We start from the raw sequence: 14251 nt of genomic DNA on the forward strand, positions 1-14251 counted from the left end.
TTAAATTCTCTCACATTCTTTTGCCTAACAATGTGTGGGAGTAAAATTTTCTTAGTTTGATTTACCTCTGTGATTTTTTTTTTCCTTTGGGCTGCTAAGTTTTGAGGTTTTGAGATGTGTGTAGTATTAAACATTCATGGTATCTTTTAGACATGCGTGTGATGTGTTCAACATTTGTTAAGCTCAGTAATATGATCCTGTTTCTACTGGGGAAGAGCTATAGGGATACAGATAGGTTGCTCAGTTGTAAAACCGCCCATTTTGTGATTTTAGTTGAGACAAAATAGTTTCAAAGGAAATCTCATGGCCTAAAGACACACCTATCACATCTTAAGGATCCTGTTTATTAACAAACCATCTTGTAATTCTTATTTGGTGGGGATGTGAGGCTAAATAACAATCCTGGTATCCGGAGGCTGTCTAACCCTAGAATTGGAAAGTTTAAGATGCTTAAAATGCCACCAGAAATCTGTTTCTTGCCTGGCATGGAACTTTAAGGAACACTCTTTTATTGGAGGATCTTGAGCCTTCATTTTAGAGACTGACCAGACATTGAGGATGTACTTTTCCTTGAGTGTTAAATAAACTCATTGGTCAAGTTAGCTACTTCCCACATTCGCTTCAAAAGATAAAAAACGTAAGCGCTATATTGCAGCTTGTTTCACATTTCCACAACATTGTTCTACGTAAAGTCTGCACTGTTGTCTTGCTTATGCCAGTATCTTATTAAGACTTTCTCCTTGCTGCACCCTTGTCCCCACCCTCCCAACTTAAGGAGTACTGCAGATGAAATCTCTTCATCGTAACAACAATAAAAAAAAAAAGTAAAGATAGTTTAAACTTAGAGTACCAGGTCCGACTGTTTTCTAATATGCAGCAATATTCTGCATTTCAAGCAGTATTTTTGGAATATTAAATATTTTGTGTGGCAGTTGCTTGCTCTTATAAATTGATCAGGATTAATTATATAAAGTATAAATCAGTGGCTCTCAGCTCTGATTGCATGTTAAAATCACCCAGGATGCTTTAAGAAATGCTAATGCCCACACTTCACTACAATAAGAATTAAATCAGGACCTCTAGGGCCAGGACCCTTTTACTACATTTTTTTTTTTTAATATTACCAAAGTGATTCTAATGTGCAGCCAGGGATGAGACTGCTGTGATAGCCTTGTAATTTTATGAATATTCATCATATTTAATGCATACATTAAGACTTGTGGCAGAGTCTAGACAAATGTTTTAGCTGGTTTTGGGGTTAGATAACTACTTACATAGAAGAACTTTGTAGAATTTTTTTTTTAAATGGCCATTGGTTGACATCCCTGATTATAGAAAGTTTCTCTAGTTTTATTTTGTATATTTTTGGTTATACAATTTCACATAATTCTCCAAACTTAGGGTTCAAAAGAAATTAGTACAGCTTAATGGAATTTAAACTCACCTGAAATTGAAATGCAAAGATATAAGAAGCCTCCCCTACCTCTTTCTTTCTAGCATTGATGCTTATGGGTATAGTACTTATGAGTGTGGAGAGAATTGGTGAATATTGCATGGAATGATAATTTTTGTGGATGAACCTGGAAAAGAGATCTGTGAAAAGTGCTTTAATAATTGCAGTACTGTGAGAGTGCTCTTGAAATATGGAAGATAAGTGTTCATGCTAAATGGAGGATATCACTGATATCATTTACCTGAGATTGAAAGAGGTAAACTTTATTTTATACCCACATTTCTGTTCCCACTTAAACCAAAGGAACGTTGGATGTGAAACAAAATGAGAAAAATGAAATTCATGTTTCTACAACCCTGAAATTTCTATCACTCACCCCTACATATGTAAATTTCTGCTTTTACAACCTAATTCATTTCTAGCAGTAATACCTCTTTCCAAATATAGGGCTATGGCAGATATACTGTAATATCATTAAAATTATTTTACATTCATTTTTTTTTGTTATTGTAACTCTGGGGGAAATTTTAATTTTTCTTCTGTATCATTAAGCTGTTTGTAAATACCATAAATATTGAAACAAAACATTTACAGTTTATCCAATATCTTAGTGCCTCTATCAATATATATCATGTATGCAATCATATTAACAGAGGTTATCTAAAAATGTTAGATGTATTTCATTTTCAAAGGTGGTGCTCATCATCACAAGTTGAAACTACCTACTTAATATAATATAAATTGAATAATAATAATATAAATTGAATATTAAGAACAGTATGTTCTCATTGTAAAAGAATAGTAATCCTTCATTTTCATATTCCCTGGAAATCAGTTTGCTTTCTCATAGTGTGGCATGCTCATCATCATAAGTTGAAACTACCTACTTAATATAATATAAATTGAATAATAATAATATAAATTGAATATTAAGAACAGTATGTTCTCATTGTAAAAGAATAGTAATCCTTCATTTTCATATTCCCTGGAAATCAGTTTGCTTTCTCATAGTGTGGCAGAAAGCTAACTAATACCTAGTAGGCTCTTATGAAATATATATTTCGTGGTATAGATCTTCAAATGTATAATGTTATTTGTTTCTTTGTGAAAATGGCTTTCAACTTATCGCAGTTTATGCTTAAGGGGAATACTAGAATTAACAACTTATTTTTGTGTAGTCCTTTGCAACATATAAAATGTTTGTAAGTGATTTGGTGAAGCTATTTATAAGTACTCTCATGAAGGAGAGCTTAATAGTAGAAAGTTTAAGAACTTAAAGAAAAATAGGAAAATGTAATTTGTCTCAGAGGGGAAGAAGATTCTAGTTCTTTATTTAAGATCATCCTTCTAGTTCCTTCAAAGTGTCTGATTCTTTCATTAAAGATACAGATTTTTCCATCAGGTCACATTGGTATTATTGTTAAATAGTATACTATATGACAACAAAGATCAATCCATTGCTTTGCTTTTACAAGTCTGCAAAATATGACATATGAATGAATAACACCTTTCCTTAATTGAGTGAATGATGTCTCTGACGCTTTTGAATGCTGAATTGTAACTTTTAAAGCTATCTTGGGAAATATCAAATTCATAGGCTATTTTTCATGCGGACCTTCAGACAGAATTTTATATCAGTAGTCTCTAGTGGTCCTATAAAAGCTAGTTGGACTTGGCATTGCTCTAGAGACATCTTGAGGTAGTGGAAAAGCCTTACATTTAGAGTCATACTGGTGTGATGTTGAATCATGTGATTCGGATTACTTTAAACATGTTACTTGAATATTTTTGACTCTCAGTTTTCTCTGTAATGGGTTTAATAATATTATTCATAGGGGTATTGTGAAAAAAGTGGCTTAACATAGTGAGATGATTTTACAAAGACATATTAATAGCCCTTTGAAGGGACAGATATTCTTAGAGACAAAACTTACCTGATTTGGCTTTTATTTTTTATTTTTTTGAGATGGAGTTTCGCTCTTGTTACCCAGGCTGGAGTGCAATGACGCGGTCTCAGCTCACCACAACCTCCGCCTCCTGGGTTCAGGCAATTCTCCTGCCTCAGCCTCCTGAGTAGCTGGGATTACAGGCACGCGCCACCATGCCCGGCTAGTTTTGTATTTTTAGTAGAGACAGGGTTTCACCATGTTGACCAGGATGGTCTCGATCTCTTGACCTCGTGATCCACCCGCCTCGGCCTCCCAAAGTGCTGGGTTTACAGGCGTGAGCCACTGCGCCTGGCCTCTGATTTGGCTTTTATATAGCCCCATTGCAGAAATGCTTATAGTTCTTTATCAATTTCTGTTGGCATTTAGAGCACCTATTTATTTCTCTGACCATAGCACTAAAATTTTTTTTCCTTTTTTTTTTTTTCTTTTTTTTTGAGACAGAGTCTCTCTCTGTTGCCCAAGCTGGAGTGCAGTTGCATGATCTTGGCTCACTGCAACCTCCACTTCCCAGGTTCAAGTGATTCTCCTGCCTCAGCCTCCTGAGTAGCTGGGATTATAGGCATGTGCCACCATGCCTGGCTAATTTTTGTATTTTTAGTAGAGACAGTGTTTCACTATGTTGGCCAGGCTGGTCTTGAACTCCTGACCTCATGATCCACCACCTCAGCTTCCCAAATATTAATATTAATAGGCCAACATCATACCAGTAATCATAAATTAGTCCGTAATTTTAGGATAAGCATGAAGAAATTGTAGAGGAACCATTTCATATTAAAACAGGTTTGGTAAATAATGGATACAAGTCCTGCCTTTATACCTGATGAGAAAAAAGACTTAAGGTCTCTTTATATACCTGTCTTTTGATATCTAGTACCACTTGAGAGGGGAAAAGAAAATGTGTCTCAGTTAACTAGGCAGAGTGCTTCAGTCTGATTATGAGTTACACTAAAAAGATAAAAAATCTTAACAGCTGTTGTTTGCATGCACAAAACAGTTTGGGAGTCATGATATAAGCCATAATTAAATATGATTACCAATTAGAACCTCTGTTGTTAAATTTGTTCCATTTTTCTGCCTTAAATAGAAAAATGGGCCTTTATTTCTGTCAACTGTTATCATTTCCCTCCTTATTTTTGTTCATTCTGCTTTAATTGTGCGTATCTTGGCACAAACAAGGCATATTCTCTTGTAGTCCCCCCACCTAGTTTGTGGTTTTGTCTTGCTATGCAAAGTGTGTTCCAGGTATTGGAAGTATGGGCACGTTGTTGGAGGCTTGTTGCCCCACCCCTGATGTACTGTATGAAATCTGCCTTCTAACTGCATCTCCAGATGAACCTTGTATTTGGAAGCATGGTTGGCTACAACAAGGGATCTTATTTGTGATACCGTCTTGCCATTTATTCTTGAGTTTGGTATTAGGAATCTGGTGAAGCAAAGAGTTACTCTAAAATACATCATCGGAGCCTACAGAATGCAGTTTATCAGAAAGCTCTCAAAACCTTGGCATCATGCTTCCTGGCTTCCCCATTTGTCATCAGTATGTGACTTTGAGCACCTCAGAATCTCTTTGTTGTTTTCTCTTACAAAATGGGGTGGTAATGCCTGCCACCCCTGTTTTTCCAGAGGGCTATTAGGAGGATCAACTCAAGTGAGATCATTTGTGAGAAAGTGCTTTGGAAATACCAGAGGCATACAATTCTAACAGTTAATGGAGATGAAAATGATGTTCATTCAGGCTATATGAGCCCTGTGTTTGTTAAGGATAGTGATGGCTTTGCGAAGTGGTTACTGTGGTAATTGGAACAGGTCTGTGAATTCTCTTCAACAGTACATTTATATTTTACCTTGGCAGTTTTCTGGCCATACTAGCAGTTCTGACCGCCAATTCCAAGTAGCTGCTATGAGATTTTCTTAAGGCTGTTTGTATTCTGGGTGCCATCTAGTTAGATTGCATCCTTTGTACAAATTGTGTGTCATTAACATGTTTTGGTGTATGATACAGTCATGTGCCACATAAGGACATTTTGGTCAGTGACAGACCACATATACCATATTGGTCCCATAAGATTATAATGAAGCTGAAAAACTCCTATGGCCTAGCCATGGTAACACTGTAGAACAACACATTACCTTTTTTATGTTTAGATATGTTTATCATAATTTTTATTATTTATGTTTACGTATGTGTAGTAGACAAATACTTACCTGCATTGCCGTTGTCTACAGTATTTAGTATAGTAACGTGCAGTATAGGTTTGTAACCTAGGAGCAATAGACTATATACCATATAGCCTAGCTGTGGCTACAGTATCTAGGTTTATGTAAGTGTGCAGTGACCACACAGTGGTGAAATCACCTGATGATGCATGTCTCAGGACATATTTCTATCCTTAGGTTATATATGATTGTCTGTTGACAAAATGAAATTATCATAATCCTGATAGTATTTTCAATGAGATGCAACTTTTTGTCTGAAGCATTATTATTTCCATTTAATTCCTAGGTGTATTAATTCCAAGTTCCAAACAAGAGTCAGATGTCATTATTTAGAACCATCTAGTCACATGAACTCTGATGACACTTTTCTCTTTACATTTCAGTACGATTGAATTGTCTCTATATTTCTTCTCTGTATGTCTGTGTTAATGATTACAGGATTAGTCATGGATTTTTGGTTCATAGATACCTTTGGGCTAACAAATAATCGTTTGTCTTTTAAAAACTGTGGAGATAAGATATACGAAACCCTTTGTCCAAATAGTTTGTGTTCATCTATTCTTGCTTCTTAGCTCCCTTTCTTTCCTGCTTTATCCGGTTATTTGATTATTGTGTAGGGCATCATTGTAAAATAGCAGTTCTATATCAAAAGATAAACAACTTAAAATGTATCCAGTGAATTTTTAGTTATCTTTTAAGGTAAAATAACTTTGTCTTTCATTTTACATGTTAGTAATAATTACATTTAGTAATAATTACCTTTTGTTCACTCAGTCACCTTTATATGTTGTTTTAGTAATATTTAATTATCGTAAAAAAGGAAACATATGTAATAAAAGTTGCAAGCAGTACAGAGAGTAAAATGTGAAAGTCTTCACCACTCTTTTAAGTGGCCCAGTCCAACTCTCCAGCAGGAAACAATGTCAGCATTTTCTTATGTCCCCCTAGAAATTGCGTATGTGTACAGTGTTATGTATATAAGGGTATTACAAGGGTGTGTGTGTGTGTGTGTGTGTGTGTGTGTGTGTGTGTGTGTATACATACATAGTGTTATATATACAAGGGTATTAGCAATCTCTTATGTGTGTGTATAGTGTTTCATATATACACACACAGACACACACACACACACACCCCTAATTCTATATATTATTAACCAGATGGATTTCTATCATATAGATTGTTCTGCAGCTAAGTTTTATTTACACATAATGATGCTCTTTGGACATCTTTTCAGAGCAGTACCTCCAGACCTAGTTCATTTATTTTTGTTGTGCAGAATACTCAAATATGGGTATGATGAAATATAAGTTCCCTCTTGATAACAAATTGTTTCTAGTTTTTGCTGTTACAAACAGTGCTGCAGTCAACATCTTTACACATTGTTCAAGTATATCCAAAGGATAGATTCCTAGTAGAACTGTGGGTTAAAACATAAAGGTACCTTAAATTTTTATAAGTAGTACCCTATTGCTCTCTTAAAATTGCATTAATTTGCATTTCAAACAAACTTAACTCTAAGAAGAAACCAAGACTTAGAGTGAGAGTTTAAGTAATTTGATATAGGTTCTCAAAGTTAGTAACTATTATAGTCAACTTTCAAACTCAGACCTACCCATGCTGTTTCTTCTAAGCTACAAATATCTGTTTCCATTTAAAAGCGTAATTATGGTTTTAAAATAAGAAGCATCATTCCACATGTTTTTATATTCTCGTTACTCAATCAAGCAGTGATGATAAAACTCTTTTATTATAAATATGTAGCCCATTATGGTTTTCAAAACATTTTTACATTCTCATAGTAATCCTATGAAATGTATACTTTTAAATTTAATCAAAGGATGGTTTTTGGTCAAAGACTTTGTAGCCCCAAAACTGCTAAATCATTCTGGACATTAAAATGCTGGCCAAAAAGGTAAAATAGGGGATATGAGATTAGAGGCTTTGAGTTTATTGATAATGGTATGTTATATTCATGAACAGCAGGAAATGCACTAAAATATCTTGGTGTGGGCCCATCACATCTCAAGCCAGTATTTCAATAATAGCTTTTTTTTTTTTTTTGCATTCCCCTATGTGTTGTGGCCCTGGGTGGGAGAACAGGTGATTTCAACATAGCTATATTATTTTTTTCTTTTCTGAGACAGGATCTCACTCTATCAACCAGGTTGGAGTGCAGTGGTGTGCTCTCAGCTCACTGCAACCTCTACCTCCTGGGCTCAAGCGATCCTCCCATCTCAGCCTCCCAAATAGCTGGGCCTACAGGCAAGCAACACTACTCTCAGCTAATTTTTAATTTTTTTTTTAGAGACAAGATATCACTATATTTTCAGGCTTGTTTTAAACTCCTGGGTTCAAGCAGTCCTCCTGCCTCAGCTTCCCAAAGTGCTGGGATGACAGGCATGAACCACTGTGCCCAGCCTCGACATAGCTATCTTTTAAGGTTACTCATTATATTTTATCCAAAACCGATTTTAAACTGTCACCATAAATATTACTGTCACTGCATTCATAATCATATACCATTATACTTAGCACAATAGTTTGACAAATGTGAGGGTATTAACACCTCTTTCAGGAACTGCTTATTCCATTCCTTTTTGTTATACTTCCTCTATCTTGTGTTCTTTCCCGTTAGTTCCCTCCATCCTAGGTTCACACTGGATTTTTTCCTCATTTGTCTCAGTTCTAAAGAAAAAGGAGACTGAGCATGGTTGCTCATCCTGTTATCCTAGCACTTTGGGCGGCTGAGGCAGGAGGATCTCTTGAGCTCAGGGGTTCGAGACCAGCCTGGGCAACATAGGAGACCCCATTTCTACAAAAAAAATTAAAAATTAGCATGACATGATGGTACATGTCTGTGGTCCCAGCTACTTAGGAGGCTGAGGCAGGAGGATTGCATGGGCCCAAGAGGTTTAGGCTGCAGGGAGCCGTGATCACACCACTGCACTCTAGCCTAGGTAACAGAGCAAGACCTTGTCTTAAAAAAAAAAAAAAAGGGAAGGGAAAAAGGGACGAAAGGGATGATCCTCAGGGTCAACTCTTGACATCAGAGTAAAATACTTTCCTATTCTGCTGGTCACCTGAACTTCTACCCAAATACATCCATTGAACTTAAATAATCCATAGACATTTTATAAAATATTTTTTCTTTTTTTCCTTCTTAATATTTTTACTTGTAGTTTTTACTAATTTTTGAGGTCAAATTGATTGGTCCCATGTTAGGATTAAAGAAATGGAATCAGAGAACACTCATGTGACTTGCTTCAAATACAAGCCAAAGTCAGAGTTCAAATTATTCTTTATTAGTTCCTACTTCATTACAAGAAGTCTCCCAAGTTACAAAATAGGTTGTGTTCCAAAAATTCATTTGTAAGTCAGCTTTTTGGCATTTGAACTGCATTTTACCAAGTGGAAAAAATATGTTATAAATGATGATTAGGTCCCTGGCTGGCATATAAGAATCTGTTTAACTCTTGTATAACTACAAAATGATACATTTGTAATAAATATAAAAGACAACGATAGTTGTGATTCTGGTTACAAAGAAAAAATTTTTTTTCTTGAGGATAAACAGATTTAATTAGAAGATAGGGAAACATGAATATTGAGGCGGATCTAGGGGGGATTTCAGGGATCTTTGAAGAAAGTTAGAGGTTAATGGGATTCTGTCTGAAGGCCAGTGTATTCAGTTCTTACACTACCATAAAGATATACCTGGGCTGGGCACGGTGGCTCACGCCTGTAATCCCAGCACTTTGAGAGGTTGAGGCTGGCAGATCACTTGAGGTCAGGAGTTCGAGACCAGCCTGGCCAACATGGTGAAACCCTGTCTCTACCAAAAAAATACAAAAATTAGCCAGGCGTGGTGGCACATACCTGTGGTCCTAGCTACTCAGGAGGCTGAGGTGGGAGAATCTCTTGAACCTGGGATGCAGAAGTCACAGTGAGCCAAGATTATACCACTTCACTACAGCCTGGGCAATAGATCGAGACCCTGTCCCCCCAAAAAAAAGAAAGAAAGAAAAGAAAAGAAATACCTGAGGCTGGGTAATTTATAAAGAAAAGTGGTTTAATTGGCTCATGGTTCTGCTGGCTACACAGGAAATATGGCAGCACCTGTTTAGCTTCTGGGGAAGCCTTAGGAAACTTAGAATCATGGCAGAAAGTAAAAGGGAAACTGGCCAGAGAAAGAAGAAGTTGGGGTGGGGGAGGGTGGACATGTGCCACACACTTTTAAATGACCAGATCTCACAAGAACCCACTCACTATCATGAGAACAGCACCACGAGGCAAATCTATCCCCACGATCCAATCACCTCCAACCAGGCCCCACCTCCAACACTGGGGATTACAGTTCGACATGCGATTTGGGCAGGACACAGATCCAAACCATATCAGCCAGTTTCACTTAAGTCATTTATTGTTGTTAGATGCTCTCACTAGCATAACTTACCGAACATCTGTGATCAGAATCAGTAGGATTGATTGAATTAAATACTTAGGAAAAAGTAGACTATTTGAGGTGATATATTAACCAACCTAGGATGGTAAAAAAAACCCAACAAATTAGAATTATTTCTTCCTTTCACCTTCCTTATGGAAAGGGCAGGAAGAGTTGTTGACTTTCCCATTTAACCCAGCAGATTCCATCAGCTGTGACAGCTTAGCTGAGGTACAGGTGGAGGTTGGAGAAAAGCGTGTGTCTTCAGTGATTTCTTTGAATGGAGTGCTTGTACAATGAAGAGTTTCTAATTCTGGGAAATAATGGCATTGATCTCATCAATGATTGTTTCCTACATTATCTAACACACAATTAAACCTCTTAAATTTCAATTAACTTTTTTTAAAAAGTCCAATACTTCTTTAAATGTCCTTTATTTTTTTCATAACATTTGCATATGGCTTTTTCTTTTGTTAACAAAAGAAAGGTTATATTCTTCAGTAAACTGAAGTGTAAATGAGCAGATCTTGCTCAGATGGCACATTTAGAAAATGATGGGATGAGTAGAGTTCTTGCCTCCTGGATGAGGTTAATGCTCTTTCCAGTCGGTATATCTACCCCACCTCCCTGCTAGTTTAGATAATACATTTACCTACTATTACTCTGTGTTGAGTGTATTATTTGAATGTTTTACACTGGATATTTGTTTTACATTGGATACATTGGGAAGTGATTTAATGAAGGAGAAAGCAACTGTATTTACTACAATTCAGAATCCATTATCAATGGTCATTATTAAAGGAGGTTTGAGATTGCCAAGCCATTTTCAAAAGTGGTGTAAGGCTGATGAAGGAAGTAACATCTACTTGATTATTTATATTTTTAGATGTTTTTAAATGCTTTGTCTTTCCTCTAAGCAATTTATGAAGAAATTCCTGTTGCATGATGTTTAACTGAATTTGTGTTGAGGGGGTGGGGAGTTTGAGGAATTTTGTCTGAAGGTAAATATGCTAAATTTACATCCTAGTATGGGCATGCTTTGCTCACAAATGCCCCTGCTGAGTAGTTTACACACTGGGTGAAAATGTACATGAGAATCCTCATGGGAGATCCAGGTTTGCTAGTGAGATTACCATGTACTCAGACTGAAAAAGATGATTTCTTCTGGTTACCTGTGTGTCTGCCAGAGGTGGGGAAGGACTGGAGAGAGATTCCTCCAGAAGCTGTTTTGTCTACTTAGAGAATGGCAAGTCAGAATGGTTAGTGAGCCAAATTACAGTTTTCTTTTTTTATTGTTGGCTTTCATGTGTGTGTTGAATAGACTAATAGCATTTGATAACCAATTTGTTTTTTACTGTGAATTTCCAGATTTTGTGTGTATGTTGCTCAGAGGGTGGTGCGGTGGGCAAGGAGATAGGGAGGTTGTCTCTTTTTGTTTTGTGGGTTGATTGAACACACTTGTACTGGTAATTTGGGCATCTCGGGATCTTCCTTTATATTGAAGGCATCAACCCTTTGGTGGAAGGAAAAAAAAGTAAGAAAAAAATCTCATTTGAAGCAAATCCCACCCATAGTATTATTTTTCTAATGTGCAAGCAATGTTACCTGTAGTATATTACGTAGAATTTTACATGTGCTATTTTGGTTGCTAGAATTCTTAGCTTTCCTGACTGGTTTTAATTTATTATTCTCAGACTTGAAGAACTAAGAGGAAAAATCATATATACTTGAGATTTTTCTAAGATATAAAACATTCTTAAGATTATTCAAATTATTTTAACCTTGTACAACTAATTGCCCTCAGAATGGCCCTTCATTTTTCCTGTCACTCCTAAATCAGAATATGCAAGCCAAGCATGATATTGCTGAAAAGCTGAAGGATGCTCTTTGTATCCTCTCCCCTCCCCTATGCAAAATTGTCTAGTTCTTAACTGATTACTTGTGCATCTAGGATGGGGTGAGAAGAAAGGCACTGAAAGGAGAGGTGGGCAGGAGAAAAGTGATCAATGGGAATAGAAGAGGGTTCTTAAGGTGCATAAAACAGCTGGAGGAAGGAAGAGGAGGGCCACTGTGTTGCTAGTTCCATCACAGATGCTGCCGAATTTCCACTGCTGTCTCACAACTCTGCAAGAACCCTCATTTTCAAAGAGCTATTTTTAAATATCGTACTTGTCTTTTCTACACATTTACCTGCCTGACTATAACTGGGGAATTTTATACGATTTTCTTTCTTAGGGTCAAGAAATTGGAGCATGGCTATGAGCAATGGAAACAATGATTTTGTGGTTCTGAGTAATAGCAGCATCACAACCAGTGCTGCCAACCCGAATCCTCTCACCCTCTGTGATGGAGACCATGCAGCCCAGCAGCTCACACCCAAAGAAGCAACAAGAACAAAAGTGAGTCCAAATGGATGCCTGCAACTTAACGGCACAGTTAAATCATCCTTACTGCCTTTAGACAACCAAAGAACGCCTCAGATGTTATCCCAATGCTGCCATCCTTGCCCGTACCATCACCCTTTGACTAGCCATAGCAGTCACCAAGAGTGCCATCCCGAGGCTGGCCCTGCAGCACCCTCTGCTTTGGCCTCGTGTTGCATGCAGCCACACTCCGAGTATTCCGCATCTCTTTGTCCAAATCATTCACCTGTGTATCAGACCACGTGTTGTCTTCAGCCCTCTCCATCCTTCTGCCTGCATCATCCGTGGCCTGACCATTTTCAGCATCAGCCTGTGCAACAGCACATAGCCAACATAAGGTAAGTGGTCTGAAAGTTTTGCTTTTAGCATTCAACTAATTCCACATGAGCATGACTGCTTGCATTTATTTTTCTGAAAGGAGAGGAGAAAAATGTGGCACAGAAAGAAACCCAATGAAAATGCCTATTTTGTGGATTGTATGATGCCAACAAAAAATGCAAATAAAATAATACAGCATATCTGTTTTATCCACTGACTTCTTAGTCAAATCCTCCCTTCTGCTTTCGCTTCTGCAAACTGGTTAGGAACTCCTGCTAGACCTTGAGTTATAAAATTTAACAAAAAGTTTCATTGTTAGCAATTTCTGTTATTGTGTGTGGGAAGGATATTTATGATGAGACGACCTAAGTGACAGTCCTTTATTTACTGTTATTGATAGCGGTGAACATTTATGAGAAAGAAGTAAAAAAAAAAAAAAAAAAAAAAAAACAACCCTTGCTTCTTTGTGGTGCCTCATGGCTGTACTCGACAATTTCTATTCATATGTTTTGGTGACTATGTAGTACGCTGAGATCAAATGAAAGTAGCAGTTCCCTTCATAGCAGATGAAACTGGTAAATTGTAGCATGGGACTTCTAAAAATATTTTTGTAAAGCATTTTTAGATCTGGTAGATTGAAAAGTACTGGAAAAATGGATAATGTTGCCAGTGCTTATTTCCACCTCAGCCCATAGTTTCTTATATACGTGATTTTCAGCTGTTTTTTTCCATGGGTAAGTTAAGTTGCATTCAGTACAGGTGAGCAGTAATAATTTAGTATTTTTAGTAAAAAACTTAGTATTTTAGAAACTACTAAGTACTTTGTAGAAACAAAGTCTTATTTCATATTTTTAAGTAATAAAGTTTGATTAGCTAGAAAAAGAGCATTCTCTTTAAAATTAGGGTATAATTTACATACAGGGAAATGTACAGATCTTAATTATTCGGTTTGATCAGTGTTGACAAATGTACACAAAAGTGTAATTCACACTTTGGTCTGATGTAGAACATTTCTGTCACCCCAGAAGGTCAGTTCCTTCATGCCCCTTCTCAGTTATTCCCTCTGTCTTCACCAGAAGCAATCACTGCTGAGTTCTATCACTATAGATTTGTTTTACCTACTCCTAGAACTTCATGTAAGTGGAATCATACAGTGTGTACTCTTTCGTGTTTGGCAGTTTTTGCTCAGCATGATGTTTTTGAGTTTCACCTAATTGTTGTATGTATTTGTTTTTCCATTTATTGCTGAGTAGCAATCTACTGTATGCATGTAGCAAATTCACTTTTGATTAAAGAGTCAGGGCTGGGTGCTGCAGCTCACGGCTGCAGGGATTACAGAATCCCAGTACTTTGGGAGGTTGAGGTGGGAGGATTGCTTGAGCCCAGGACTTCACGGCCAGCCTGGACAACATGGCAAGACTCTGTCTCTACAAAAAAAGTTAAAAAA

At 36.9% G+C, this 14251-nt stretch overlaps 1 protein-coding gene across 6 annotated transcripts in view; it reads left to right on the top strand.

Moving 5' to 3' along the window:
* The window catches only part of DISP1 (dispatched RND transporter family member 1), a 172339-nt gene that overhangs the window by 90621 nt on the left and 67467 nt on the right, over positions 1–14251 (top strand). For all 6 annotated transcript variants that reach the window (XM_074385234.1, XM_010340918.3, XM_039463484.2 and 3 more), the window contains one exon: positions 12299–12824. In XM_074385234.1, coding sequence (XP_074241335.1) covers positions 12316–12824 — 509 coding nt within the window. In that variant the 5' untranslated portion in view covers positions 12299–12315. The remainder of the gene's footprint in view (positions 1–12298; positions 12825–14251) is intronic.

Source organism: Saimiri boliviensis, chromosome 14, assembly GCF_048565385.1.
Source record: "Saimiri boliviensis isolate mSaiBol1 chromosome 14, mSaiBol1.pri, whole genome shotgun sequence".
In the NCBI taxonomy this organism is placed as follows: domain Eukaryota; kingdom Metazoa; phylum Chordata; class Mammalia; order Primates; family Cebidae; genus Saimiri; species Saimiri boliviensis.